This window comes from Leuresthes tenuis, unplaced genomic scaffold (genome assembly GCF_036924035.1).
Source record: "Leuresthes tenuis unplaced genomic scaffold, fLeuTen1.0.hap1 SCAF_14, whole genome shotgun sequence".
NCBI lineage: Eukaryota > Metazoa > Chordata > Actinopteri > Atheriniformes > Atherinopsidae > Leuresthes > Leuresthes tenuis.
Window position 1 is genome coordinate 4,957,241 of NW_027325368.1, and position 26,136 is coordinate 4,983,376.

Genomic DNA, 26,136 nt, shown 5'->3' on the forward strand with positions numbered 1-26,136 from the left:
CTTCATTCTCAAATCTTTTGTTTAAGCGGACACAAAGTTCTCATATGGAGAAAGGAAGGGCAGTGGACAGTTACGCACAGGACTTTCAACCATGTGCCATGTAACAGAAGCTTGAAATCAACATACCACTATTTATTTTCCGCTTTTGAATCTCATTCAGTCAGCAATAAGACGACACTTTACTTAACACTTCTGTAGTTTCTGATGTGGAAACATAACAGAAAAAGATCATGGTTAGGTCTAAAATACATTCTTTATACAACTCAACCACCACCCACCATTTTGCTGGTTAGCTTGGTTAAATATAATTACAATCCATTACAACAACATTATGATGGCATCACTTTGTGGATAACTTTAGTCAATACTATCACTTCTTTAAGGTAGATTATCAAATATTCAACCATAATTTTCTTGGAATTAGTCCAAGTCCAGAACCATGTGGAACACCATATCAAACTCTGGTGGGACACATTATCAACATGTACAAAATTTAACCTTTATTTAAAACCTCATTGAGATTAAAAATCAGTGTCCTGACCAAGACGGGCAGCAGCACATCGAACCGTTTCAGACAAACACAAACACAAAAAAACGTGAAAGTGGAATTCAATACATTAACAAAACATCTGCAGCCAGATGTGTCTGTCTCCAAGTCGCTCAACAACCTCTTAAAAGAGTCCAGTGAAACCAGATTTTTAAGTTTCAGGTCTTTTTGTAGTTATATAGATGATGATTAATATAAATTAAATAAGTCCAAAGTGGTACCCTTGATCCTTACCATAAATTTGAGTATACATTCAGATTTAGTGGTATCAAAAGCAGCAGTGAGATCTAATAGGACCAGCACAGAGACAAGAGGCCAAAGGGTTGGAGTACTTTTTATAAGTAGTTTTGGGACAATTTTTTCTGGAATTTTTGGAGCTAAAATTAACTTAGTTATGTTTCTCTGATCAAGTTTTGAGCGTTTTTAAAAAAATGGCTCATTCACAGATAGCTCAAAGGTCTATAATGAGGCCAATTGATCTGATCAAGCACAGAAGTGTTGATACTAGGTTGAACTATCTTAAAAATTTGGTTTAAGAACAGATGAGTTGGTGGTTTAGAAGCTCTGATGTTAGATATCAACGAAGGCAGATCAACTGGAAAAAGCTGAGCTCATTGTATAAAATGTTAAACTAAGCTGAGGGATAATAAAGATTTTTTTTTCTAATTGATATATTTTTATTCTTTGAACATAGGTTTTATCTTCCTGCATGAACATACAGCCCATGGGTATGTTTGGGGAAGGAGAACAGTTTCTCCTCAAAGAGCTCCTGTTCCCTGTTCACTTTCAGAAGTTCCCAGTGTAGAAAACACTCACTGAGTTTAGTTTAGATAGTTTTAAGTATCAGCAACCGCCATCTGACAATTATCAGTCAATCCCTGATGCCTTATAACCAGGCCACATGATAAAAAGATGCTTCAGTTTGCATATTGCAACTCCTCAGATTTTATTTCAGTTCCTAAAGTTACAGTAAATGTGTTCGGCCGAGGAACTCGGCAAGCATTCAACCAGGATTGGTGTGGTGTCATGTGAAATATGGTGTGTGTGAGCACAACATTGGGGCTGGTATGAGCAAATTTGGGGGTAATGTTACTTATGTGTTGATTTGTTTGTGTCTTAAGCAAGTCTGGCCTTGAGGAGAAAAAATTATTTTCACTGTAAGATAACAAAGCCACACCTTATTGCAGGATTTAAACGTTTTAAATTATATGGCTTTTAACTAATTATACACATCAAGATGCACCTGCTGGTGTTTTTCCAAGTTGAAAATGTATTTCTGTATCCTGGCAACATGAAAAAGCTTTGACCAAACTGTCTACATCTGCTTATTCAAAAAGAAGTGCCGAAACTTAAAAACTGTTCATTGTAAAGTGTTCTTATATATATTTGATTCTAATTTGGATAAAAATGCCTGCCAAATGCAAAAATGGAAATGTACATATATACCGATTCAGGCTACATAAGCCTCTGTCTTATTCTCTCAAGATATGTATATCTTTATAAATGTAAGGACTAATTAGTGGGAAGAAGTAGAAAAGTCTAAAGACTGTGAAAGACTTGAGCAGGACGAATTGTCTTGCATAATTTTTCTTGGATTAGTATCTTTCAACATCCCCTACTTCCCCCTTATAGGATCAAATTAACACTAGGAAGTCATGGGAAGTGGGCATCATGGGGAAGGAACATGTATGGATACATAGGACACTGACATGCTGCAAGCTGTGTCTGTAGGAAAGAGTGAGAGTAACATGATAGTTGTAAAATGTTTGAGCCTGTATTGTAAAGCTTGAAAGGGTTGATTTTTCGTCGTGTTACTGAAATTTGAGATATCAGCCAGAATTTTGCTGTAAAAATAGTTTTTTTAAAAAGGGTCCAAACCAAGAGGAAGCTGACTTGTTTGATTAAGAAAACTGGTTTCAGCATTAATGGTTGCAGCCTTGATTGATTTGTGTTTCTAAGCTGTTCTCTGGTGTTTCCGTGCACTGCATGGCTGTTGAAGTGATAACCATTCATATTCCTCTCGTATCTAATGGCTGATCTTTCTGCATTTCACTTCCCACAGATCTGTCGCAGAGTATAGGTACTGAGGTGTCATGTGTTTTTGTTTTTTCTGTCTTCTGTTGAAGCTTGTTTGCATACTAAAAAAAGTGTAACAGTAATACTGACTGCTCTTCTCCAGTTAAGAAAGCATTAAGTCCTCAAATCAAACCACTTTATGAATCTGTTTGTTTATAGCCTTAAATATAACACACGTGTGCACCTTTAAGAGCAGCAGAACATATCGCACTCCCTCACACATGTGTCATCAGCGTTTACACATACGTCATCTCAAGTGTTCCTTTCAATAAGCCACAAAGTCCTTATCAGGAGTTTTGGCCATTGTGGTCTCATGAGGTACTTCTGAAGACACACCCAAATGCATGAAGCCATTAGTAAGGCTGTTAGTTACACCTCTGTTTGAACAACCTAAATGTCTGCCATTTGAAAAACGTCCCTCTCCACGTCTAAAATCAACATTTTCCTCAGCATAGTTCAAGAAACAAATTTCCAAGATTGAATTTTACTTTAGAAAATGCTGCTGTAATTCTTCTTTATCTTTCATTGTTTTCTGCTGTTTGAACCTTCAGAAATGCCCAGAATGTTATCTCCTCCTGTCTTTGATTCCCGCCGACTACAGTTACTGCAGTGCCTATTATGTTGAGAAAACATTAACAAAGTCTTCATAAAAAACAAGTTTGTAATGATTGTCCAGAGGCACGCTGTCCTTGAGTAAATTTGATTGGTAGGGAGAGCATCAATTGAAATGGATCAGGCTCTTTGAAGAGGGTTTGACCCATTTTTTGTTTTGTTTTGATTCAAATTGTGACAGAAACTTGTGCATATGTTCTTACCATGAAGGTTTTGTGCAGATTCATCATATGCTGTAGTTCAAAAGTAAATTACGAGTGGTTGTCAATTCAAACATAACGTTTTTTTTTATGAGTTTTGCCTCTGAAATTTCCTGAGGATACAATGGTTTTTATGTGACAGCAGCAAAAAAGTCCTGCAGTCAGTGAGAGGATCAGTCTTCCCTTTGACTAAGACTGACATCCTTTGTCCTTTAAAGAGATGCAGCAGGCCTGCACTTGACAAAATGCTACTGTCACATGTCACTGTGCCACTTTGGCTTTGACACCTTCTCAGTTTTCAAAAGCGATTTTAAAACTCTTGGAAATAAAAGGTGTTTTCTACACGTTGCTTGACAAGTGAATTTGGGGGAAAAGTTTTCTTACCTGCAGGAAACAATCTTCCCTTTAAAGTCATGGTATGTTGTGAAGTGGTAATCATCTAAGATATTTAAATCCCCGTCTGCAGGTCACTGAAAGTGATACCTGTACGAAAAGTGTAAAACATTGACCGGTCTGACCAGGGTTTTATGCATTTCCAGCAATTAAATGAGTTTATTATACAAAGCTGACACATTTCTCCTTTCACGGCACAGTCAGCAAGACAAAAGATTGCATTTGAACCCTGAGGAATTTTTATATAAACCTTATAGACCTCACCTGTGATGTAAAACGTTGAGCTCTTAAAAGCCAGTGATTTAAACAGGAAGATTTCTGCATAAATGACAGTTTTAATTCAAATTAGCTTTTTATGCTGGTTACAAAATTCTGTGTCATGGACTTTGAATCATTGTAGCTTACTCGAGTTCTTGGCTGGCGAAAGCATTTCACACCTTTTTTGACTGTCTGTCACAGTATTTCCTCTCATAAATGTGGGTTTATTGTAGATTGAACCAGACACGCGGTTCACTGGTGCAGCTGCAAATGTCTCGACCTTTGATCTCTGTTATTCAAATGCATAAAGAGTCGCTGAACGTAACAGTCAAACTGTCATTGAACTGTTTTAATAGTGCTGCATTCGGCCATGAGGCACACATGATGAAATCTTTTAGTACAAAGGTCTTAAGAATATGGCACTATTATACCTCTAATCACTGAATCAAAGGTCGACCCATTAATCTCTTTACTACACAGTTTTGACATTAAACTGGTCACATGTTGCTGCCTGCTGCATACACACTGCAGTTAATTGTTAATTATTCTCACCTCGAGGTTCAAAACACGACAATAAAACACAATAAAACAGTAAAGAAAGCACATTAACTAAACACAATAGCACAGCAAAACAGCATGATTACAAGACTGAACACACAAAGTAAGAGATGACACAGTAAAACGATGACACAAAGGGAACAAAAGATTTCAGATAACACAAAATTTTACTGATACCACGGAACAAAATAGAAGATAAAACCATAACAATGTTGGCATTGCAGCATCTAAACATTTAAAAAAGCACACAGCTACATGCAGATGCATTTTTTAATCTTATGGTCTCAGAAATGTTGTCATGTTTTCTGTAATATTGTTTTTTTTTTATTATTGCTGTGCTTTGTCCAGAATTCGTCAATAGTGTGCGATTACTGTATAACTCAGCAGCTTAAATTTATAAGAGCCTTCCCATGGCTGATGTCAGCGGTGAATTTAAAAAAGGAAGGGGTGTAGCAACTGCAGTTCCTCTGGCAGGTGTTTCAACCCCCAAGGAGCCCTAACTGCATATGCTCGGTTCCCTTTTAGTCTTTTTATTGAGGAGGGAGCAGTTAGGAGACTGCTGTCTGAGGAGCTCAGGTTCCACGCTGGTTGTTAAGAGGACAGCAGTTCCAGGTGTTGAGCTGCTTTTCCTCTGCTAAAAACATTTGATCTCTCGAGAGATGATGAAGGATAGTAGCCCATGTTCAAATCCTGCTCACAGTGAGGTCATTTGAAGTGCTGTAACCTTTTATTGACAACAGACCCATGAACTACACACTATACAAAGATGGCTATAGGTGTTATAATGTCAGTATTCCGCTTAAGAAAGTCTCTGGATGTTATTAGAATTTGGCTTTTTATCTAAAAAATATTTTTTAAATTTTTCTACAATTTTAATTCTCATGACCTGTCACACACACATGCACACAAATGCTGGCAGAGCTGATGTGTGGGGTGCTTGTCAGTCCATTAAGAGCAACTTAAGATTAACTGCATGGAATACATGGAAAATGTATGACTTAGCACAAAATTTGATCTGTGTCATATCAAGTTTGGCTTTTATTCACTCTTTAATCAGGTGTAACTCTTGAAAGTGAACCTAGAAAACCTGAAAATATCCCGTGTACATGTGTCCTGTCAGTTCAGAAACTTTAGCTGTGCTTTTCTGATGTGGCAGATCTCACTTAACTTGTGCCGCCCTCAGGTTTACAAACGAATACTTTCTGATGGAAAGTCAGTTTTGTCTGATTCTGCCATCCCACAGAGGAGCAGAGGCAGGTACCAGCAGGGCTTTTGTGCACACTGAAATGTGCATAAACCCAATGCAGGGAAGAGCAGTTATGTTCTTCCAGCCTTCATGTCAGCACGTTCTCTCTTTTCAGTGCTTTTTACTTCCTTCATTCTCTCCTCCCTCTTATGCTTTCCTTCTCCCCATCATCCTGACCCCTTCTTTTCCTCTGTACTTTCTTCCTCATCCTTCTATATCTCTCCCTTGTTTGTCCACCCTGCCCCTGCTCCCCCCTCTCTCTTGCCTCTATCTCTCCCTCTCCTTCATTTGGCTGAAGCTAAATGTCTTGTGTGAGATAACATCGCAGTAGGAAATTCCGCCTCTGTTGCCAGACTGCTCAGTTTTCTCCCTGGGGCTGGCAACAATGTGCGTCCTTCATAAGTGCCTGTGCAGCGCTCAGGATCTCCTCTCATCCCCTGTGAGCCCGGTCAAAAGACCCGCTGGCGAAACCCAACGCTTCCAGCTCCACAGCAGGTAGCCGCTGGGATTACTGGGACGACACAGAAAAGACCCTCCTGCAGTTCTTACATTTACTCCCAAGACCCCCAATACCTACTGCTTACATGGAGCTCCTTACCATAAGTTGCCATTGTATGCTTAGAGCTTTTCTCTTTACAATTTGACATAAAAATCAATAAAATATATAGAATTCTTCTTTTTGAAGATAATTACTTGTATCATATTGTTTCAATGCCATTTGATGAACTGACAGCCTGTCCTGGGTGCACACTGCCTCTCACCTGTTGACAAGTGGGACTGGCTCCAGCCCCCCCATAACTCTAAATAAGATAAAGCAGGTATGGAAAATGAACAATTAAATGTATTAGATTTTAATGTTCCATTTAACTCCTTTTCAACATGATAAATTAAATAATCTTCCAATCAATGAATTAATAAACGTATCATGACTGATAAACAAGCACGATTGATAATGGGGAGAAAATCCAGGAAGTTACAAGAGCGGTTTAATTTAAAAGATTTAAAAAATTTGATTTTAACGAGTTTCCTGCATATCTAAAGCACCTGACCTGTTAAATACAGTAAGAAACATATCAATTGTATTCATCTGGATTATTTAAATACGGGCGATATTTAAGAACTGAGGTTATTAGGGTGGGAAATCATTGTAAAAATGTTCATATGTAAAATAATATTCATAAAACATTGTAGCATGTATGCAGGTTACAGTCAAAAAGGACTCGTTTATAAATGGAAATTATTTACATCACATTACAACATGATTTGATACTAAACCTATTCAAATGATGCTTATTATTCAGATTAACTGCATAGAATAAATAGTCTTGTCCCACAGCTGATGCTACCCTGTCTGTTTTTATGTCAGGTCTCATTATATCATCATTTTTCTCATCAAACCTAAGATGTTTTGCAAATATCCCTTCTCCACACCTGAATCCACACAGCGCCACAATGTGTAACAGCGACGTTGGTCCACGGTGCATAAATGTGGCACAAAAAGTGAAAAAAATGACCTCACTATGAAGCCTCCAAAATCATGATATGCCCACATTTGCCTTTAAAAAGAATAACATGCCTGCATTTTGCTTTATGTAGAACTGTAACCAAAAAAAAAGTTTTTGACACTTTTGACACCTCCAAAAACACTTCAGATAAGGGAAGAAGGAATGTGCGGTGGCATTATTCTGCAGGCTGTCATGCTAAAGACCTTTGTTCAAACCCCTTCGTAACCAGCCTTTTTCTAAGGTTCTATCATGTGTCTGCTTTGCTGTCAGTCAAGACTGGTTAAGTTTAGGTATAAAACTACAGCATTAAAAACATTTATCATCGGGTAAACCATTACATCCTGTGAATCCTGTCCTATGCAGAACAAAAGGCAACAGAAAACGTTGCCGTTTGTGGTGACAATACTACGTTTCTGCACGATGGACAAATGTAACTATTACACATTTTGGAGGGAGACTGGACTGGCTGACTGCTTACCTTTCAAGTTAGCTAACAAAGACAAATTGTTTTGGCCTATCAACAACAGAAACATCATCATTTTGCTCAATTAAACTTTCAAATCAATAGATCAAATGCATTCATTCCACATACACCGGCTTATCTTTGTCTTGGTTCTATGCTATTAAAATAAGAGCCATGTTTCTTATCTGGACAAACTAATGGGCTGAATAAACTCAATTTGTTGGTCGTTATGTCAGCAAACTGTGACCTCACTGCTGGACTGTAACTGTGACAATGACAACACTGCATCACAGGAATAGCACTAAAATGAGTCAAACATTCATATATCATTACAAACATAACGACACAGTTTCTGTTTATCTGTTTATCTTTTTAGTGGTGTTTGATGCTTGTGTAACAGCTGAAATAATATTCTGTAATAAGATGTCTGTAGAGACAGACAGACTTGCTCACAGGGTCCTTTCTTTTCCTCTTCCATTTGGCAGACACACCACTCATGTAGCACGCAGCGTGATACAAATATCGGGAGGTGTAAGAACTGCCAACACAATGCCAAAGCATCTGGTCAGCTGGGCCTGTTAACTTTGGAAGATGCGCCTGAAAATTAAACCTGATGCATTCTGGCAAAAGCACCACACTTGCAGATGCTCAAGAACTTGGAACAGTTATCCTGGAAGCCCTTGACTGTGTCCTCAGACACAGAGGTTGCACTGCAGCAATCTGTGTTACTGAAAAAGATTTCTCCAATTGCAATGTTTTGTGGTGTAGCATAAGAGCATACGTGGCTGTTTATCTTCCAGATGGTTTCTCCAGTGTCTGTCATCTATAAAGATCCAACAAAGCCCACATTATTTTAAAGGATATGGCAAATACTATTTATCTACTTCCTGCAATGTAAACACTCATTTAAGCCTTTATATAGCCCCTGCTGTGAAGCACCACAACACGACGTTACCACGGTAACTAAACAGTTACCTTCAACTAGCAGAGATTAGTAGGTTGTTGTCTGGACGGGATAAGATGTTTACGAGCCGTATGGTACAAAGACTTTATGTATTTAGGGCTATGTCTCTAAATTTGGAGCGTCTGCACCATGAGTGCTCAAGGCTCTCTGACGGAAAGGAAAGGAGTGTCTCGCTGTCAACGTCTGTGACCTTTGGAGTCGAGTTCAGGGGGGCGAAATGCTTGCCTCACACTGAAAAGAGAAGTCTTGTTTTCTTTCAACTTAAAAATGCAGCAAGAAGCGTAAAAAATCTAATTTCTTTTCTTTTTTGAAACACAACTTTAATGAATATCTTTCAATTAAAATTGTTATCAAGAAAGAAAGATTTGATCAAAATGTTAAAGTGCTGTGGCTGAAAACAAGTGGAGAGATAGGTAGACTCCAACGCTGATCATTTGCAGACTAAATACCATTAGGCAGCCACGCAGATTGACAATTTTATAGTCGCCTGAACATTCAACGCCATTTCTTCTTCACTTGGTTAGCCTTTGACAGCGCTATCTCCCAAATGAGGACTCTTGCAACTGCAATCCTTGTCGACCGCCGCACTAAATGCACCTGTTGTCAGATTTATTTGAGGTGAGACAAGGTTAATTACACTCTGCTGCACACGTTATCTTTGCTGAGCGACATAGCTGGAGTTTGTACAGGGGTGCACTTCCAGGGGCTTTAGGAATGCCATTCAGATGATATTGTGCTCTTTGATAGACAACTGAGTCGTCCCAAGACATTATTCATGCTGACCTGAGATGTAGTCCTTTACTGTGAGTCAGTAGCACCTGTTTCAGTACACACTGTATGAGATGGCATGGTAGTAGCTTTTATTATTTATTATTTATTACACACTATCATCTAAATGCAAATTATACTTATCAACAGTTGTAGAGTAGCAGCGGCGCTACTTTTCTGTTCCGATTCCTCCAGATTTTACTGACTGAATGCAACATATCATGACGGTTTACACCTAATTAACTAAACTTTGTGTTTTGCTGTTTGCTGTCTGGCCTCCTCACACCCACCTCTTCCTCTTACCTTCTTCACCCGATCGCCTCCTCCCTCCTTACCCCCACACTGACCTACGTTTACCCTAATAATTCACTCCTGTCTGTTTGGGGCAGGCGAGGTTGCTCTCAGTTTACCGAGAGCCTATGTGGGTGTATGTGTGTGTGTGTTTGTGTGTGGTGCGTAAGCTTGTATTACTCATGCTGTGGGGACATAAATGCATTAAAGCACAGTCACGTTGTGGGGCAGCTGCCTCTTTTTTGGGCTCGGAAAAACAAAATCCCAGAATATAAATCAGAACATTCAGGGTACAGATAGTTCAAGATTGAGGTTTAATACAGGATGAGCAAATTCTAGTCATGGGTTGGGTTAGATTAGTAATGTCCTCTGAAGTAATGGAAAACTGTCTGTCTTACCTTGCTTTTGGTGAGTCCCCAGAACATAACTCACTACATTTTAGAGGAACACTTAAATTGAGGTAAGGAAGGCGGTGATTATGGTAAGGGTTAAGTTCTCAGGAAATGAATTTAAGTCAATAAAAATCCCTCTTACGAGAAGTAAACATGACTGTGTATGTGTGGATTGAATGATTTGTGCTTACAACTGGCATGGGTGGGTTGACAGTGTAGGCAGAGGCTTCTGCCAGGTTTCGTCTAGGTCAAAGTTGACTCATCACCTTCCTGTGGAATCTGTCGAGCTTCCAGGTACAAAAATTCATGTATGTACACTGTCTCCAGACAGCGGACAACACCCTCTTTTTTTTCTGAATTTGAAGGTGGAATGGGAAAAACTTGTAAATTCTGGTTTGAGACCAAATGATCTTAGCCTTTAATTGCCATTGGTCATACATTTGGAAGCACAAGCACACTATATAAACGCACACACAAGCACAAAAAGTCTGAGTATATGCGGGGGAAGCTGTTACCTAAGGACGTAACATGGGTAAATATTATGCAGGACTACTTTTGTATGGAGTACATGTGTGAGAGAGTGTGTGCTGACTGTTTAGACTCTGTGCAGATGTGTGTCTGTGTGCGTGGGACGTCTTCCTGAGTGTGTGCATGTGTACGGCTAAGTGTTTATTAACCTGTCTGTGTGAATGTCTATGTTAGTCGGATTTTTACCAACTGAGTAAAAACAAGGCCACTTAAAGCCACTCCACGAAATAAGCCAAGCTGTCAGACTCGAACATGTTATTTCAAGCCCAAATTACACATCATCTGATACTCATCCTGAATGGCTTTTCCAGCTTCACTGCTCCAGGTTCTCTGAGGTAGAGGGACAGTGGTAAAAAGAGGGCAGCTGGTTTAGCAGCAGCATAAAGAAGAAGAGAAAAAAAGGACAAGGTCAGCTTCACGAGGGTGAGGGAAACCTGCCAAATCCCCAATTCTCTGAGAAGGAGAGGGCATGGCCCAGGCACTACAGGGATGCTAGGCTACTTATCTCTTTTCAAACATTTACACTCATGGCTTCAGTACTTCAGGGAAGTTGATCTTCCCACATGTAAAAGCATCCGGTTTACAAAAAGAGTCTTTGCCTCACTTCACTTATTAAGAACCAAGTCAAACCAAGACAAAAAATCACGATTTCCTGTCATGGGGCACTTACCAGGTTTCAATCAATGTGTTTAAGTGTATTTTCAAGTTAGACATCAGAAAACTTTATTGAAATGAAAAGGGTTTTAGCTCTCTTTGGTGTTTTTTTGCCTTTTTCACCTAAGAGTTGGTGCCTATCAGAGCAGATGCCCAATACAAATCCATTTTTTAAGTAGTAAACATGCTGCTCACTTGAGTTAACACATGAATGATCAATTCATTCTGTGTTTGAACAATACTCCCGCTGATATTTGCTGAATTAACTAACATAATCTACGTGGTTGAAACTCATTTCTGCCAACTGAGACCTCGCCATTTTTTTTCTCTTATATGGCCAAAGGGACTCGTTCTGTTTGCTACTTTTTAATCAAAGTTTTGTTTCCAATTCTCGACAACTTGGTTGTTTCAGGTATATCTAAAACAGCTAAGACAGCCACCTCAGCACAGTCTCACTCCAGAATGTGCAAAAGCTACATTGGTCCACAGTACAAAATGTAGAGGTTTAACAATAAGGATATTCAATGCAACATAACTGCATTTTAGGCTGAAAAAAAACCTATAATCAAACATGTGTCATACATGATCCAAATATAATTACCACATGCTGTAATCGGCTGTCTCTCTCTGAGCTGGGCTATTTTCTGTGGACTGGCATTGCATTAATAAGGCTAGAATGAATTGGGCTGATTTGAATTGAAAATGGATCATGATAAATTTGTATTATTTTCTGTTTAAAGCACTTTTCAAAGGTTTTTCCAAAATTTGAGCCCCATCTGACCCAATATTGATCAACAACTTTTCACGTTTCAATTGAAATGTCAGTTGAAGTTAGTGTTGGGTGTATAACTATATGATGAGGGTACATTATCAATAAAGATGGTTAGGGTTAGGGATAAGGAACATACACTTTGGCTTAGATATTAATAAACACATGCTTATAGGTTTGCACAGGATTGAATGCTTCCCTATACAAAACAATGAAAGATGTTACAGTGTCACAGTTTCTGCACCTTTATTGTGACACTTCTCGGTTTTGAACATGTAAACAGGTGAGTGTATTTTGTGTTTTCTTGTGAGACTGGACTGCTACCTGCTGATGACACTTTTCAGTCAGTTTTACAGCCAAACCAGGTTATAGAACCAATCCTGATGCTGTGTTTCATTAAAAGATGAGAGGACAGCTGAAACTACTGCTCTGGATAAAGTGCTGCTTGGACAACTGTTTATCTTCCAATTAAGGGCACCAACTGGGCATCCGTTAGGACAGAAAAAAAAACTACTGTTCATGTGGAACTTGTCCTTCACGCCGACTCCAACCATGCAGTAAGATGAGCCCAAATACATATCCAGGTGTCTGCTCATGTGCACTCCCCCAAAAACATAGCATTCTGGCCTAATCTTACACACATGGAAAGATTCCCTGCTGTAATCCAGCCACCTGGGTCATCTTGTTCAAGGTTTCAGGGACAGACAACTATGCACACTGATTCCTACGGCCACTTTTGAGTCACTGATAAACCTAACGTGCATGTATTTGGTTTGATGGTGGAAACCTGAGGAGGCAAAGAGGGAACATGCTAACTGACACAGAAAGGCCTCAGCCGAGGTTCAAACCGGAACATTCCACCCGCGAGGCAACAATCCCAAAACAGGGTCTTGCATCTGTTTCAGAGGGGGGTCAAGAAAAAGGTGTTTGCAGATTTTGGCAAACGAGTAAAATGACAAGGCTCACTGAGCTGTTAAGGTCGTAGTGGCTGTTGGAAATGGTGGTCTAATAATATAATTAAAGGAAAAGCTATTACAAGCTCTAAACCTATCGTGACTTGTGTTTGGAGCTTTCATTTACCAACTAACCAGTTTCCCAAAGAGCAGCAAAATCAATAATTGTTTTTATCATACTGAAAATTGAGTGTTATCAGACTACTTTTTTGTAAGAATCTAAATGTATCAAAACTAATTTAAAGTTCTGTAAAGAGTCTTAATGAACTTCTGTTTGGATAATTTGAATTTATGAACTGAGTTGATTAGTCTAAAATGGCTGTCAACACACATAGCGCAGCAGCTAGATCTGAAAGCTGTGCTGTGTCACCTCTGAGTGCTGCAGCTCACTCCTGAAGGCCAAACATAATGGAACACTGATGGCTTTCAACATGGTTACATTTCTCACCTCATCACTGTTTCTGCTCACAGAGTGGCCTCACTGGCAAACTTCCTCTGAGCTGAGAGGTGCTCGTAAAACACAGCCAGCAACTCTGGGTTAACTGAGCTTTGAGGCTATCGTCATAGCTCTCAATGAATCCTCGGGTCTGTGCGGGACCAGAGTCGAGCGAATTAATGCGTTTACCACAGAGAAGACGTCACTGCTGGTGAAGAAAGGACGGAATAACAAACACGCCAGGACTTTTTCCAGTGGTAGCCATTTAAGAACAGACCCCAGTAGACCCTGGGTCTTAATGACGCCTGAGGAACAAGTGGCAATTTAGAAAGGATTTCAGTAACACCTTTAATACGGGGCTACCAGCCTCCAAATACAAACTACAGTATGAAGGGGATCATGAGGGTGTAGGTGATGTAGACAAGTGGTCAGACTGTAGGCCTAAATATCAGCTTCTATAGTTTCTGTTGCTAGGTTTCATTAGATCTTTTGTTTGGTTTATCGTTGCTTTTGTTTTGCACATTTTCACATTTTCTCTGTTTCTTTTGATTTGAGCTTATTTCTGTCTTCTGTATCCTTGTTTAATTTTGCTGTGCCTGTTCGCTTGCTTTTGGTCATTACCCCCCCATGGTGTTACTTCTGAGAGCTTCAGCTTTGTTTGTCATTTGTCAAGCTCAGTTACTTTCAGTTATGCTTCCTGGACCCCTGCCTTTGCAGCACCTACCTGTCTGGTGAAAGACTCTTGTCTGCATTTCGGTCCTCCTCAGCACACAATGTCACGACCTGATCTTCTCATCAGGCCCTGGTTCCGGATGTTATCATTATTATAGTTATATGAAGTGTTAAAAACATAACTCCGGTCAGTTACAGTTACAACATGGCCGCTGTTTTATGTCCACATCTTTGTGGCTTAAAGAAGCACATGGTGTAGATTTCATCATGCGCTGAGGCAAGACTGATGTTGCTCTTTGTACTCTTTGAAATAAAAAAGTAGACATGTTTAAAGTTGTCCTTTGGTAACAAACTAAAATCTAACCAGAACTACAGTCAAATTCTGCAGGGTGAATGAAGAGTAAAGCTGTGTGTAAAACTCTGAGTTTGCTGTGGAGAAACCTTTGAATGAATGCATCTATAAAAGTTCTTCCATGCATACCTGAGTCGATGGTGGCTTTCAGTTTGGAGGGGACTGAGAACATCTGCAGCAGAAGAGCTGCTGGTGATGTCCTGTTGGTTTTTTGCTCTTCAACCAAGTGCAGGAGGTGAGGCAGAGGTGTGTGATGGTTGTCATTTGTTCATTTGTTTATTTGAAAAATAGATAAAAGAATGTGCAAAGCTACCCAAGTGAGAGAGAAAGGACCAATTCATTTTTTAGAGCAGATCAGTGTTGAAGATTAGTTAAAAACTTTAAATTACAGCACTGGCTCTGGCACTTTTCCTATCTTTTCTTCTTCTTTTTTTATTAATTATCAATCTTTTTTGCACCATGACCTGCCTCTTTCATCCTGGATTAAATGTTCCACATTGAGATTCTGCAGCGCTCCTCTACAGAATGATGGCGAAAGGATTTTTCAACATCAACTGTTCTGTTTTTTAATATTTTTTGCTTGTTGATGCATGTTGATATCAAGAGAGAAAAAACATAATTCAATAAAAAACTTCTCCCCCAAGAGAGTGTACCCAAGAAGCTGGTCGTCTTTCTGAAGCATTGAACACATCACAAATTATCTGTCATGAGACGAGCCTGAAGGTCACTGAGCGGCTTTAAAATTTGTGATATCTTTATTTAAAGTTTGAAAAATAAAAATAAAAATGAAAAAGCAGAGTAAACCAATGTTACCAACTTATTTCATGTTCAATAAAAATGTTTTGATTTATGTTTTCCTTAAATTAAAGAGACATAGTAAAATGAAGCCGTAAATATTTACCTCTCTCTGGTGTTGGGTTGGGAATTCTCAGCATGTTGAAGCTAATTCTCAATTTTCCACCTCTTGGCGCTTATCTGTCAGCTTAATGTCTGTGTGCATGCTTGTGTGTGTTTAGTTTTCAGGAGGCTGGTTAACACAGACCTGGCTGTCATGGTCCTGCCCAGTAGTAGACTGATTGGATGGGAGGGATTTGTGTCACTGTTTGCTCTGGTTAATGAGCGGAAGGAAGGTGAGCCAATACAATACACACACTGTCAACAGAGGAACACTGTCAGTGTGTGTGAGTGTGAGTGTGTGTGTGGGGGGGGGGGAACTGCTTAAATCCTCACAACCCACCTCAGGCTGATTAGTCGTCTGTCTTAAAGTAAACATGCTGGAGCGTTGCTGGGGAATCCAACCTGTGCGAGGAAGGAAGGAAGGAAGAAATCCTCCATCCATCACTGACCAGGAGCCGCAGAATGGAGCAGGAACTCAAATTTCCCCCTGGTCATGGCCAGAAAATCAGAGACTTCCACTCCGTGATGAGTTTCTCCAAAGTTTAAGAGACAAACGTGTGTGAAATCAACTGCTGGCATCAAAGCGCTGCTGATTTCTCTAATTTGTCGTTCCTAAATGCTGTTTAATTGAAATCAAAGCAGTTTGAAACATGTCGAAATGATTCTCGACTAAAACACGTTTAAATGAAAGATAAATTCACAGCCTGTTAAGAATAAACTCTCAAAAAAAAAAGGTTGCATAGATATTTTTTCCTGAAATTCTCCATTTAATTATTATATACTTGTTATTTATCCAGTCTGTGGGAGCTGTGTGACAGCGACATTCCCGCAGAGACTGAGAGGCGTCTAACAGGCTGCCTTTAGACTTAAAGAAAGTAAACATCTTCAGTAGTTGGGGAGGCTTCCTGCCTTATCTTGTAGTCATACATCAGATCTAATTACACTCGGGCCTCTTCTCCGATACATACAAAGTTTATTTAAATCAACCAATTCACCCTTGGGTCCAAGGCGACACTTTATTTGAATATTTATTTCACTGCCAGTTTTAAAAAGATATTTGGGTTTAGAGGAAATTGGGTCATGTTTGTTTTTTGGTGCCTTGATTGTTGTAAAAGATGGTGACAGTATGTACAGCAATTTGCTTTGTATGTGATGTGAGTTACATTAACACAAGTTTGAGGTTTAGCTGCAAAACTTCTCTGAAAACGATTAATTTCCTATTATGTTAATTTCCTATATGCTGATGCATTCACATGTCTTTCTTCCAGCCAGTAACAAACCACTTGGTGTATGTTCCAGTAATAATTATGTTCCAGTAATATGTTGATCTCCCGGGAGAAAGTAGTGAAAATGCCCGTAGATGCCAGGAAACGGGTGATTGTTATGTTTTGACAATCTAAAATGAATGCTGCATTCACAGTGGTGGCATTTAATGTTCTGAAAATTTATACCAGCATCACAAAGATAATACCATTTGAAAGCGATTTAGTGGCTTTATTGTAGTGGACACAGATTTCCTGCTCACTTACAGTAGAATAAAGACCCACAGAAGTTCATTTTCAGCAGTGGGAGGGGATGGTGGTGGCAAAAGCAAATGTAAGACTTCATTCTCTGAGAGTATGGTTTGATTTTGAGGTGTAACTGTTGATCTGTTGCCTTATTCATTAGAATTTTTAAATATTCATCTTCAGTCACTGTTTGTGTAGGTTTGGTCGTCAAAAATACTTAATTAGAAAGAGGAGATCATATGGTTGAAGGCAGGGATGTCCTTGCAGATTTTAGATGTTTCTCTGCTTCAACAAATCCGACTCAGATCAATGCATCATTAGCAGGCTTGTGCAGAACTTTACAATCTTTTGAAGAGATCCATTTCATCTGAATCAGGTGTGTTGAAGCGGGAAAACATCTAAAACCTGCAGGACAGCGGCCCTCGAGGACCGACTTTGGACATCCCTGGTTTAAGGGATACATGTTAGGGAAAAATCACTTTCTTGAGGGCATATGTTTGGGCGTCTGAAGTCACCAGCAAGTGGAAAAACTCCCTTTTTAATGGTTTCACATTCAGTGAGCCATTCTGGTTATGGACCGTACTCGTATTACTCTGTTCTAGTCGAACTGACCCCTGAAAAGTGCTTTCATACTAGAAGCTGGTATTCACACACACCTTTTTTTTCATCTTTACATCTTTTTTCTCTATCGCACACATTGGCAACGTGGGTTCAGCATTTTGCCCAAAGGCAATTCAACATGTGGTCCAGGGATCAAACCAGCGACCTTCCAAAAGGCAGACAACTGCCCTTGATTCTGAGCTGCAGCCGCCCCATGAAGTTGATTAATTATATTTGAGGGTAACGTTCCTGCAAGTGTTAGTTAAAGACTATGTTTTATTGGACTGTTTTAACAACTTGGTCCAATTTGATGCTGGACTTGCTAAGAAACTGGAACACAAACTGGGATCAGTTCCAACTCTCAGTGCCTGAACTTCAGAAATCGGAAGTGTATCTGAGAAATAATATGTCAGGGTTTTGTTTTTTTCATTTTGTAGTAACACTAACAGCTTAGGCAATGAAGATAGCGTCCACCAAATCCTAAGGATGTTTGTTGTTGTGGTTTTTAGATATTGTAGCAGTTGTGAGGATAAGATGGGTCTTCAGCATCGCTCCTCTCCTCGCTCTCAGTGCAACATTGAATGTGTCGCTCTCAGTGTGCTGACATTATCGGCATGGTTCTGACAAAAAGATGCAGGTCTCGAAGCACAATTATTTAATGATGTTGATGTATATAAAAGGACTGCACGGTGGTGTGGTGGTTAGAACCGTCGCCTCACAGCAAAAGGGTTTGAATCCCGGCTGGGGCCTTTCTGTGTGACTCTAAATCGTCTTTAGGAGTGACTGTGGATGGTTGTTTGTCTCCTTTGTTTCTATGTGGCCCCGTGATTGGGTGGTGACCTGTGCAGGATGTACCCTGCCTCCTGCCCAGTGACAGCTGGGATAGGCTCCAGATGTAGAAAATGGATGGATGGACAGATGGAATACATACAAAATATTTAGATGCAGTAAAGGATAGTACAAATACATCACTACAACGTTTTATTACATTTCTGTTGATGAGAAAGCCGTGTTTACTGGCATCTGTTGCTAACACACAGTTACAAAACCAAAACATTTCCCTCTCACGTCTGTCTTTAAATGGAATTCCTGCTATTTCCCCCCTTTCTCTTTACATTTTTTATACCACTGTCATCCCGGCAGGTAAAATCCTTTTTATTCATGTCATACCAGGATAAGATTGATTCTGTGTGTACAGTCAGTCAGTCTAAGCTGTTCTTTAGCTGTTACTGCATCTCTGTCATTTTGTCCTTCAAACACCACCTCAGTATCATTGCCTTGTCCATCTGGATGATCCAGGTGTTACATTATGTTGGCTCTACATGACCACCACTGCGCTTGTTATGAAATATTAGCGCTTTATATCATAGAGAGAATGGTAGAGTTTGAGAGTATCCCAAGTCCAAACTTCCCATGAAGAGGTTACAAAGACAAACATTTCAGAGTTTCACAGCATGCCTCAGTAACTCTGTGAGAAACCCCCCCCCCCCACATACACACACATCCACCACCCCCTTCCACCCACTTGCCTTTTCTTTGGCGTCATGAACATTGAGAGCCCTGGGAGAATCTGGAGAAAGATCGGGTGGGAAAGCAAGAGGGAGGCAAGAAGGGATGTTAGATGTAGGATTGGTAGAGTGGGTCAGCCTAGAGAATGCAGAAACTGACTTCTAAGCAGATGCAGTAATTCCATTTCCACCCTTTTAAATTTGGTATGCAGGGGGCCAGTGCGTAACCTTAAACCCACTATCGTCGTTGCACACAGAAGGCAGGAGGCGTACTCGACAGTTGGTGGCTGGGGCCACTGAGTCTATCAGCCTTGTTAATCAATACGGGTTCCAGTCCGATAGACAGCGATTGGTGTAACTGATGCTCATTCTATTTTGTTCACCCTGGTGGGATGAGGAGGCACCTGTTTCCTATGACTTTCACCTGCAGTTCACAGCTCAGCTGGAGATGGCTGCCCCAGCATGAGGTATCTGGATCAGCTCCAAAATGGCCTTACACATAGTGTACATGGGAACGTCTGAGGTGTCTCATTCCACTATCAGAAAAATATTCCACTGTTCCCATGAAATGATTGATGTCTTGTAAGAACCAAGAAATACTGGTGGAGCTGTGGGCTGTCAGAAAGCCTCAGATTTCATCAGGCGTGTTTTTGACATGGAATCCCCTTAAAACATAAAGTGATAGTTCAAGTTAATGATGGGAATGCTTGGAATACTGTAGATTTAATGAGACTCAAACAGGGATATTGATGCTTTTCTCTGTCAGTCATCCTGCTTCCATTCATCTAAGAACTGCATACATTCAGAAAGTTTACTACATTTTTTTATTATCCATCTTTCTCATCATGCTGCACCTACAACAACCCAAATGCACAACTGCTCCACTGCAAAGAGCTGTGACAGGATCTTCTTCAGGTCAAGTCTGCATGAAAAACTCTCTATGGAAAACTTTGGGAGGTTAAAAACTACTCGCTTGGTCTCAAACACCAACAACGCCATTACTGTCAAACTACTCAAAAGCACCGAGGTCTCCTGTCAATTTAAGCATTTAAAAACATTCAGGAAATCTGAACACTGACATGAAATAAGTTGAAAATTCAGTAAGAATGAATGTGAACTGGAAAAATATCATTAGTTTTCATTAACTTACTTTGTTTCATTCACTGTGCCTCTACTACTTTAACTCCTTTGTGTTCTGTTTTGCTTTCCTTTGTTCTTTCCTCCTCGGCCTGTGTATTTTCTTGCCTGTTAAAACATCGCTGTGTGGAGTTCACCATGAGATCAGCCCTTTGTCACTCCAGCATCATGAAGGCTTGGTCATTCAACTTCTCACAAATCAGGGTCAAGAGTTTACTTTACAAAAAAAACACATCTCCACAATAAGAGTTAGAGGACAGCAGCTTTCCATAGCAAGTTACTATTGTGGTGTCATTTCTCCCCCTATATTTAAACTTTACGTCACATTTTAATGAATATCAAATATTTATCATTCATTACTTATTCATTATTCCACTTAAAATAATGTTCGTAAAATTCTTTGCAAATTTACAAGAAAGCAATCTGGAAACTGTCTTTTTGCAATCAAGCCCACCCATCTCAGACCCCAAACTGAGCGAAAGTAAGCATCCTTTAACAAATACTGGAGTTTAGGGCTAATTAGTTCTGATAAAACCTGTGGATTGGAAAGACACCGCCTGTCTGCCAAACTGTCTCAGCTCCATTTGAAGCTGTTGAATCCAATAAGAAGTGTGAATGGCTTTAATTAGTGCTATCACAATGCTGTATCTGCCCATGTTAGCTTATTTCTTTTGGGCTAAGCTCTGAAACTGTTTGCACACATACACACTGTGCTGTTTGTCAGGCCGGTGGGCCGACGCAGTAATCGCCAACCCAGCATGCACTAAGTGAAACAACTGGCAGCAGCGTTAAGATAAACAGCCCCCTCCCTTTAGACCAAGACGACCCCCCGCTGTGGGCTAACAAGCCCATAGTAACCTCACTTACCACACACACACACAGACTGTCTATTTTCTCCTGCTGGCAAGCAGACATACACATAAGCATGTAGACACTCTGTCACATTCTTTCACACATACATCCAACTCTAAGGCTACATGTGCATTTTCACACTGTCAGGCAGGAAGAATGAATGATGAACAGCATCGGACTAGTGCTCCCTTGTAGTTTTCAGAATCATTTTCTGATAGATAATTAACAGATTGGCTTCAAACTAAAGCCGGGGGTTTGTGTAGAAAATTGCTTTGCATAAATTTCCATTTGAAATGTACCAGGTTCCACCTGCTTTTTAACAATGACTGAACAAAATCACACCCTCTCCTGGAAAATTTACCGTGACACAACAGGCTCTGGTGACAGTGCATAAAAATCCCAACCATACATGTGAAAATGCTTTACTTTGCTGCATTTGTGAACTGGAATGGAGAGACCTCACCAGAGCAACAATGCAAATGAGTCTGACATCATTCAAATAGCTAATTTTATTCATATGCCTCTGTCCAGATATGCGAATAGCCTCCTAAATGTTCTATTTACACACTACTCACTTCTACTAAACTTTAAATCAAGAAGTCTCCCTGTTTTCCAGAGGACTTAATATGAGTTGAAATGAAAAAATGGCGAGTCCTATCTATCAGGACCTCTCCTGGCATGTTGTCTGTCTGCATGTTGATCTTCCACCAAACTCAGATGCACAAAGTTTTCTTTTATTGCAGAACATTTTACTTTTGCATCCACCGGAGATTTTATATAACATCTGTGAGCAAAATCACCAAAAAAAAGTGTCTGTAGATGTGATATGACCAACAATATGCCACCATGGGAACAAGAATCTTTCAGAAAACATTTTTAATGCTTTCCTCTTTATTTATGATATTTCATATCAATGATGCTCTGATGCATTCACATTCTGGTACCTGTTGAGCTATAAAGTTGTATTTTCTAACCTATTGGTTCACTTTCTACTATTTGCATGCCAAACTGCATTCCTTCATAATGTTTCTGTTGTATTTCTCTGGCCCCTTTCCACTCCAACACGCACACACATGCACTCCTTGCAAAGGGCTGTGTATGAACGTAAACAAGGACAAAGTGAATATAACCCTTCCTCCAGGGCGAACATTTTCAACAAACACCTATAGAGGGAACTTTTGATTGACTTGACTTATTCTCTATTCCCGCTCCTCTTGGGGGAGTGTCCTCGTCCCTCACATATAAAGCGCAACGCCTCAGTCAGCCACAGAGTATGCGAAGCTGAACAAGGTGCAACACCGACACAAAGGAGAGAGAGGAGAGTGGTCGTATCTCCTGACTAAGTGATAGTAAAACGCTTGTTTTTATACATTACGGAGAAACGTGACAGACTGTTTGCTCATTAGCATGAGTTTAGCAGCAGTTCTGAGTTAAAAGGACTTGCGGCCTGCTTGCAAAGCGCAAGTTCGCTGTCACTTTATCGAGGACTAATCGCGCACAGAAACTAACGATGGAGAGAAGCATCGCGGGATGGTGCGTGCTTTTAACCCTCATCCTGCACGCAACGCAGTGCATGACTGCCAAGGAGCTTCAGTGTCAGGAGATCTCCGTCCCTCTATGCAAAGGTATTGGCTACAATTACACCTACATGCCCAACCAGTTCAACCACGACACGCAGGACGAAGCCGGACTGGAGGTTCACCAGTTCTGGCCGCTGGTGGAGATAAAGTGTTCCCCGGACTTGCGCTTCTTCCTCTGCAGCATGTATACACCGATCTGCCTGGAAGACTACAAGAAGCCGCTGCCGCCGTGCAGGAGTGTGTGTGAGCGGGCCAAAGCTGGCTGCGCTCCACTCATGAGGCAGTACGGCTTTCCGTGGCCAGACCGGATGAGGTGCGACCTGCTCCCCGAGCAAGGTAACCAAGATACTCTGTGCATGGACTACAATCGGAGCCAGACAACCACTGCCTCTCCCGTGCTGGCAAAGCCAACCAACCGCCCACTAAAGCCGTACAACAAAAAGAAGAGCGGCTATGGTAGAGGCTTCCCCGGTAAACACAAGCCTGCAGCGTCTCCATGTGAAACAGGATGCTTCTGCCGTGCGCCCATGGTGGCCGTAACCAGCGACGGCCACCCGCTGCACAACCGCGTCAAAACCGGACAGATCTTAAACTGTGCCATGCCTTGCCACAACCCCTATTTTACCCAGGAGGAGCGCACTTTTACTTCTTTTTGGATCGGTCTGTGGTCCGTCCTGTGTTTCATCTCAACTTTTGCAACTGTGGCGACTTTCCTGATTGACATGGAGAGGTTTAAATATCCGGAGCGCCCCATCATCTTCCTGTCCGCTTGCTACATGTTTGTATCAGTTGGATATATTGTCAGACTGATTGCTGGACATGAGGAAGTGGCCTGCAACAGGGAAAACGGCGCTGAACACATTCATTATGAAACAACAGGTCCTGCGCTTTGCACCATCGTTTTCCTGCTTATCTATTTCTTCGGCATGGCCAGCTCGATCTGGTGGGTGATCCTGTCCCTCACTTGGTTTCTCGCAGCAGGTATGAAGTGGGGCAACGAAGCAATAGCCAGTTACTCTCAGTACTTCCATTTGGCCGCCTGGCTCATCCCCAGCATGAAGTCCATAGCTGTTTTGGCTCTGAGCTCTGTGGACGGGGACTCTGTGGCTGGTATTTGTTATGTAGGCAACCAGAATCTGGATAACCTGCGGGGGTTTGTGTTGGCACCGCTGGTTATCTACCTTTTCATCGGCACCATGTTTCTGCTAGCCGGGTTCGTCTCGCTGTTCAGGATCAGGAGCGTTATAAAGCAAGGGGGCACCAAGACTGACAAACTGGAGAGGCTGATGATCCGGATAGGAGTTTTCACAGTTTTATACACTGTTCCAGCCACTGTCATAGTCGCGTGTTACTTTTACGAGCAGCACAACAGACAAACATGGGAAATTACGCATAACTGTACGTGCATGACGGACCCGAACAGGCAGAGGCCGGACTATGCTGTGTTCATGCTGAAATACTTCATGTGCCTCCTGGTGGGAATCACCTCAGGGGCCTGGATCTGGTCCGGGAAGACACTGGACTCGTGGAGGACTTTTTGCACGCGCTGCTGCTGGGGGAGTAAAGCCTCCCCGGGTTCCATGTACAGTGACGTTAGCACGGGACTGACCTGGAGGTCCGGGACGGCCAGCTCCGTCTCCTGCCCCAAACAGATGCCATTGTCCCGGGTTTGAACAGGGGTGGGGGTTGGACACTAATGCATCTTCTGTCATTTGACACTAAAGACTAAAAAAGAGGCGCATCGGCTCTTTGGGGACTTTAAAGACTGAATTGAATGTTTTTATTTGGTAAATTATTAAAAGTAAGTCACCAAAATGCCAGTTTTAATTAAACTAATGTGAATTATTTGTCGGATTTATGTTCTATTCTGCTTACAGAAGTTGTAATGTGAGTTTGGTCTCATGCTTCTTTGCCTTATCCAAATGACGTCCATGGGTTTGAATAGAGGGGAGTGAGAAGGGGAGGGGGTGGTGACTAATTGTGTTGGGATTGTCCATCAGCGTGTTGTAATTAGCACATTAATGAGCGCCTAATGGATTCTCTTTTAAATAATGAGACTGTCAGCAGCAGAACAATGTACCTGGCACGAAGAATGCAGAGTCTTATCAGGGCTTAATTGAATGCCTACAGCTGACAAGATCCCCCTTGTCGATAGGTTACATGGTATAGCTGGGGCTCTTCTTGCTGTGAAGAACCGCTGTGTCTTACATTCACAGATTCACAAAGAGACTGCTCTGTTGAAACCAGGCTATAGCTGGGCTGTTTTGTCTTCAAGATGGATTTATACGTACATTAATCATGCCTTAATACTGTCTCATACGGGTTGCATAAGCGCGTAAAGTGTATTTATATAATTATTGGTGTACATATATTGTACATTTGTATATGGAATTTTACGAGGCTGTAAATATGTACAAGATTCACTTTGATAGAAGATTATATTTTGAAAATAAAACAACTTTTACTGAATGTTTGCTGGTGCTTCCTGCTCATCCTCATCCTCTGGCATGTGAAACGGAACTAAGTTTTTAAATTGTTGCACTGCATGTTTTAACACCGAGCAGCGTAAACGCTTAACGCTCAAGCTGTTGTGCGTAATGGTTAATTTATAACAGAAAAGTTTATAATTAACTAATAGTAGTGAGGTCCTTTATAGCCACACGGGATGGACTCTGCTTAAACTCTCCAGTGTTGCAGAAGCGTTTACTGTGAGATGAATAATTCATCGGAAGCACTGCATTTAACAGGTGGTTTTATGAGTTTAATTTCCCGTGCAACTTAGATTTACTATTTACTATCTAATCAGTTCTGTCCTTTGGTAAAGACTCAATTACATCTTTAAAAGTGTATTAACTCTTTAAATGATTTAATTCTTTATCGAACAGGTGTATCAACAGAGGAGGGATATTTTTCTCTCCAGTGTTTGTTTGTGTTGGTGAAATAAGTTTGCCAATAGCAATAAAATATGTTTTCTTTTCTTATTTAAGACGTTTTAAGTGGACAGTTCAAGTTCCTTCTAATACGATATTACAATATAGCCTGTTGTTATGCCTGAGGCATCTAATTAAGAAGTCAGACAGGAGGGGCAGACTTGTAACTGCAGGCTGACTCCTTCTCTGGCGTGTGGAAAGGTAATTACGGCCATTCAGTGTGGTCCGTTTGTCTTGTGACGGGATGACTGCCAATCAACAGTGGGTCAGATTTTGGAGATGTTAGACGTTCTTAAGTGAGCATCAGATGGGCCTGTTTTTTCCATCGGACTTGAATAAATGTCACTTCTGAAATGTTATAGCAGTTGTAGTAGTTCGGCTCAGATGACACTCAACAAAAAAAAAATGCTGAGGTCCGAACTCACAACCTTCAAGACATTTAAAGTTGTATAATGTCGCCATCTTGTGGTTTCATCGTAAGGAAATG

General features: G+C 40.7%; 1 protein-coding gene across 1 annotated transcript; it reads left to right on the top strand.

Moving 5' to 3' along the window:
* Positions 1-22,417: 22,417 nt before the first annotated feature.
* Positions 22,418-25,169, top strand: LOC140269136 (frizzled-8-like). Its single transcript, XM_072364158.1, has one exon. The coding sequence runs from the start codon at positions 22,650-22,652 to the stop codon at positions 24,390-24,392; it is 1,743 nt and encodes a 580-aa protein (XP_072220259.1). The 5' UTR covers positions 22,418-22,649; the 3' UTR covers positions 24,393-25,169.
* Positions 25,170-26,136: the final 967 nt, after the last annotated feature.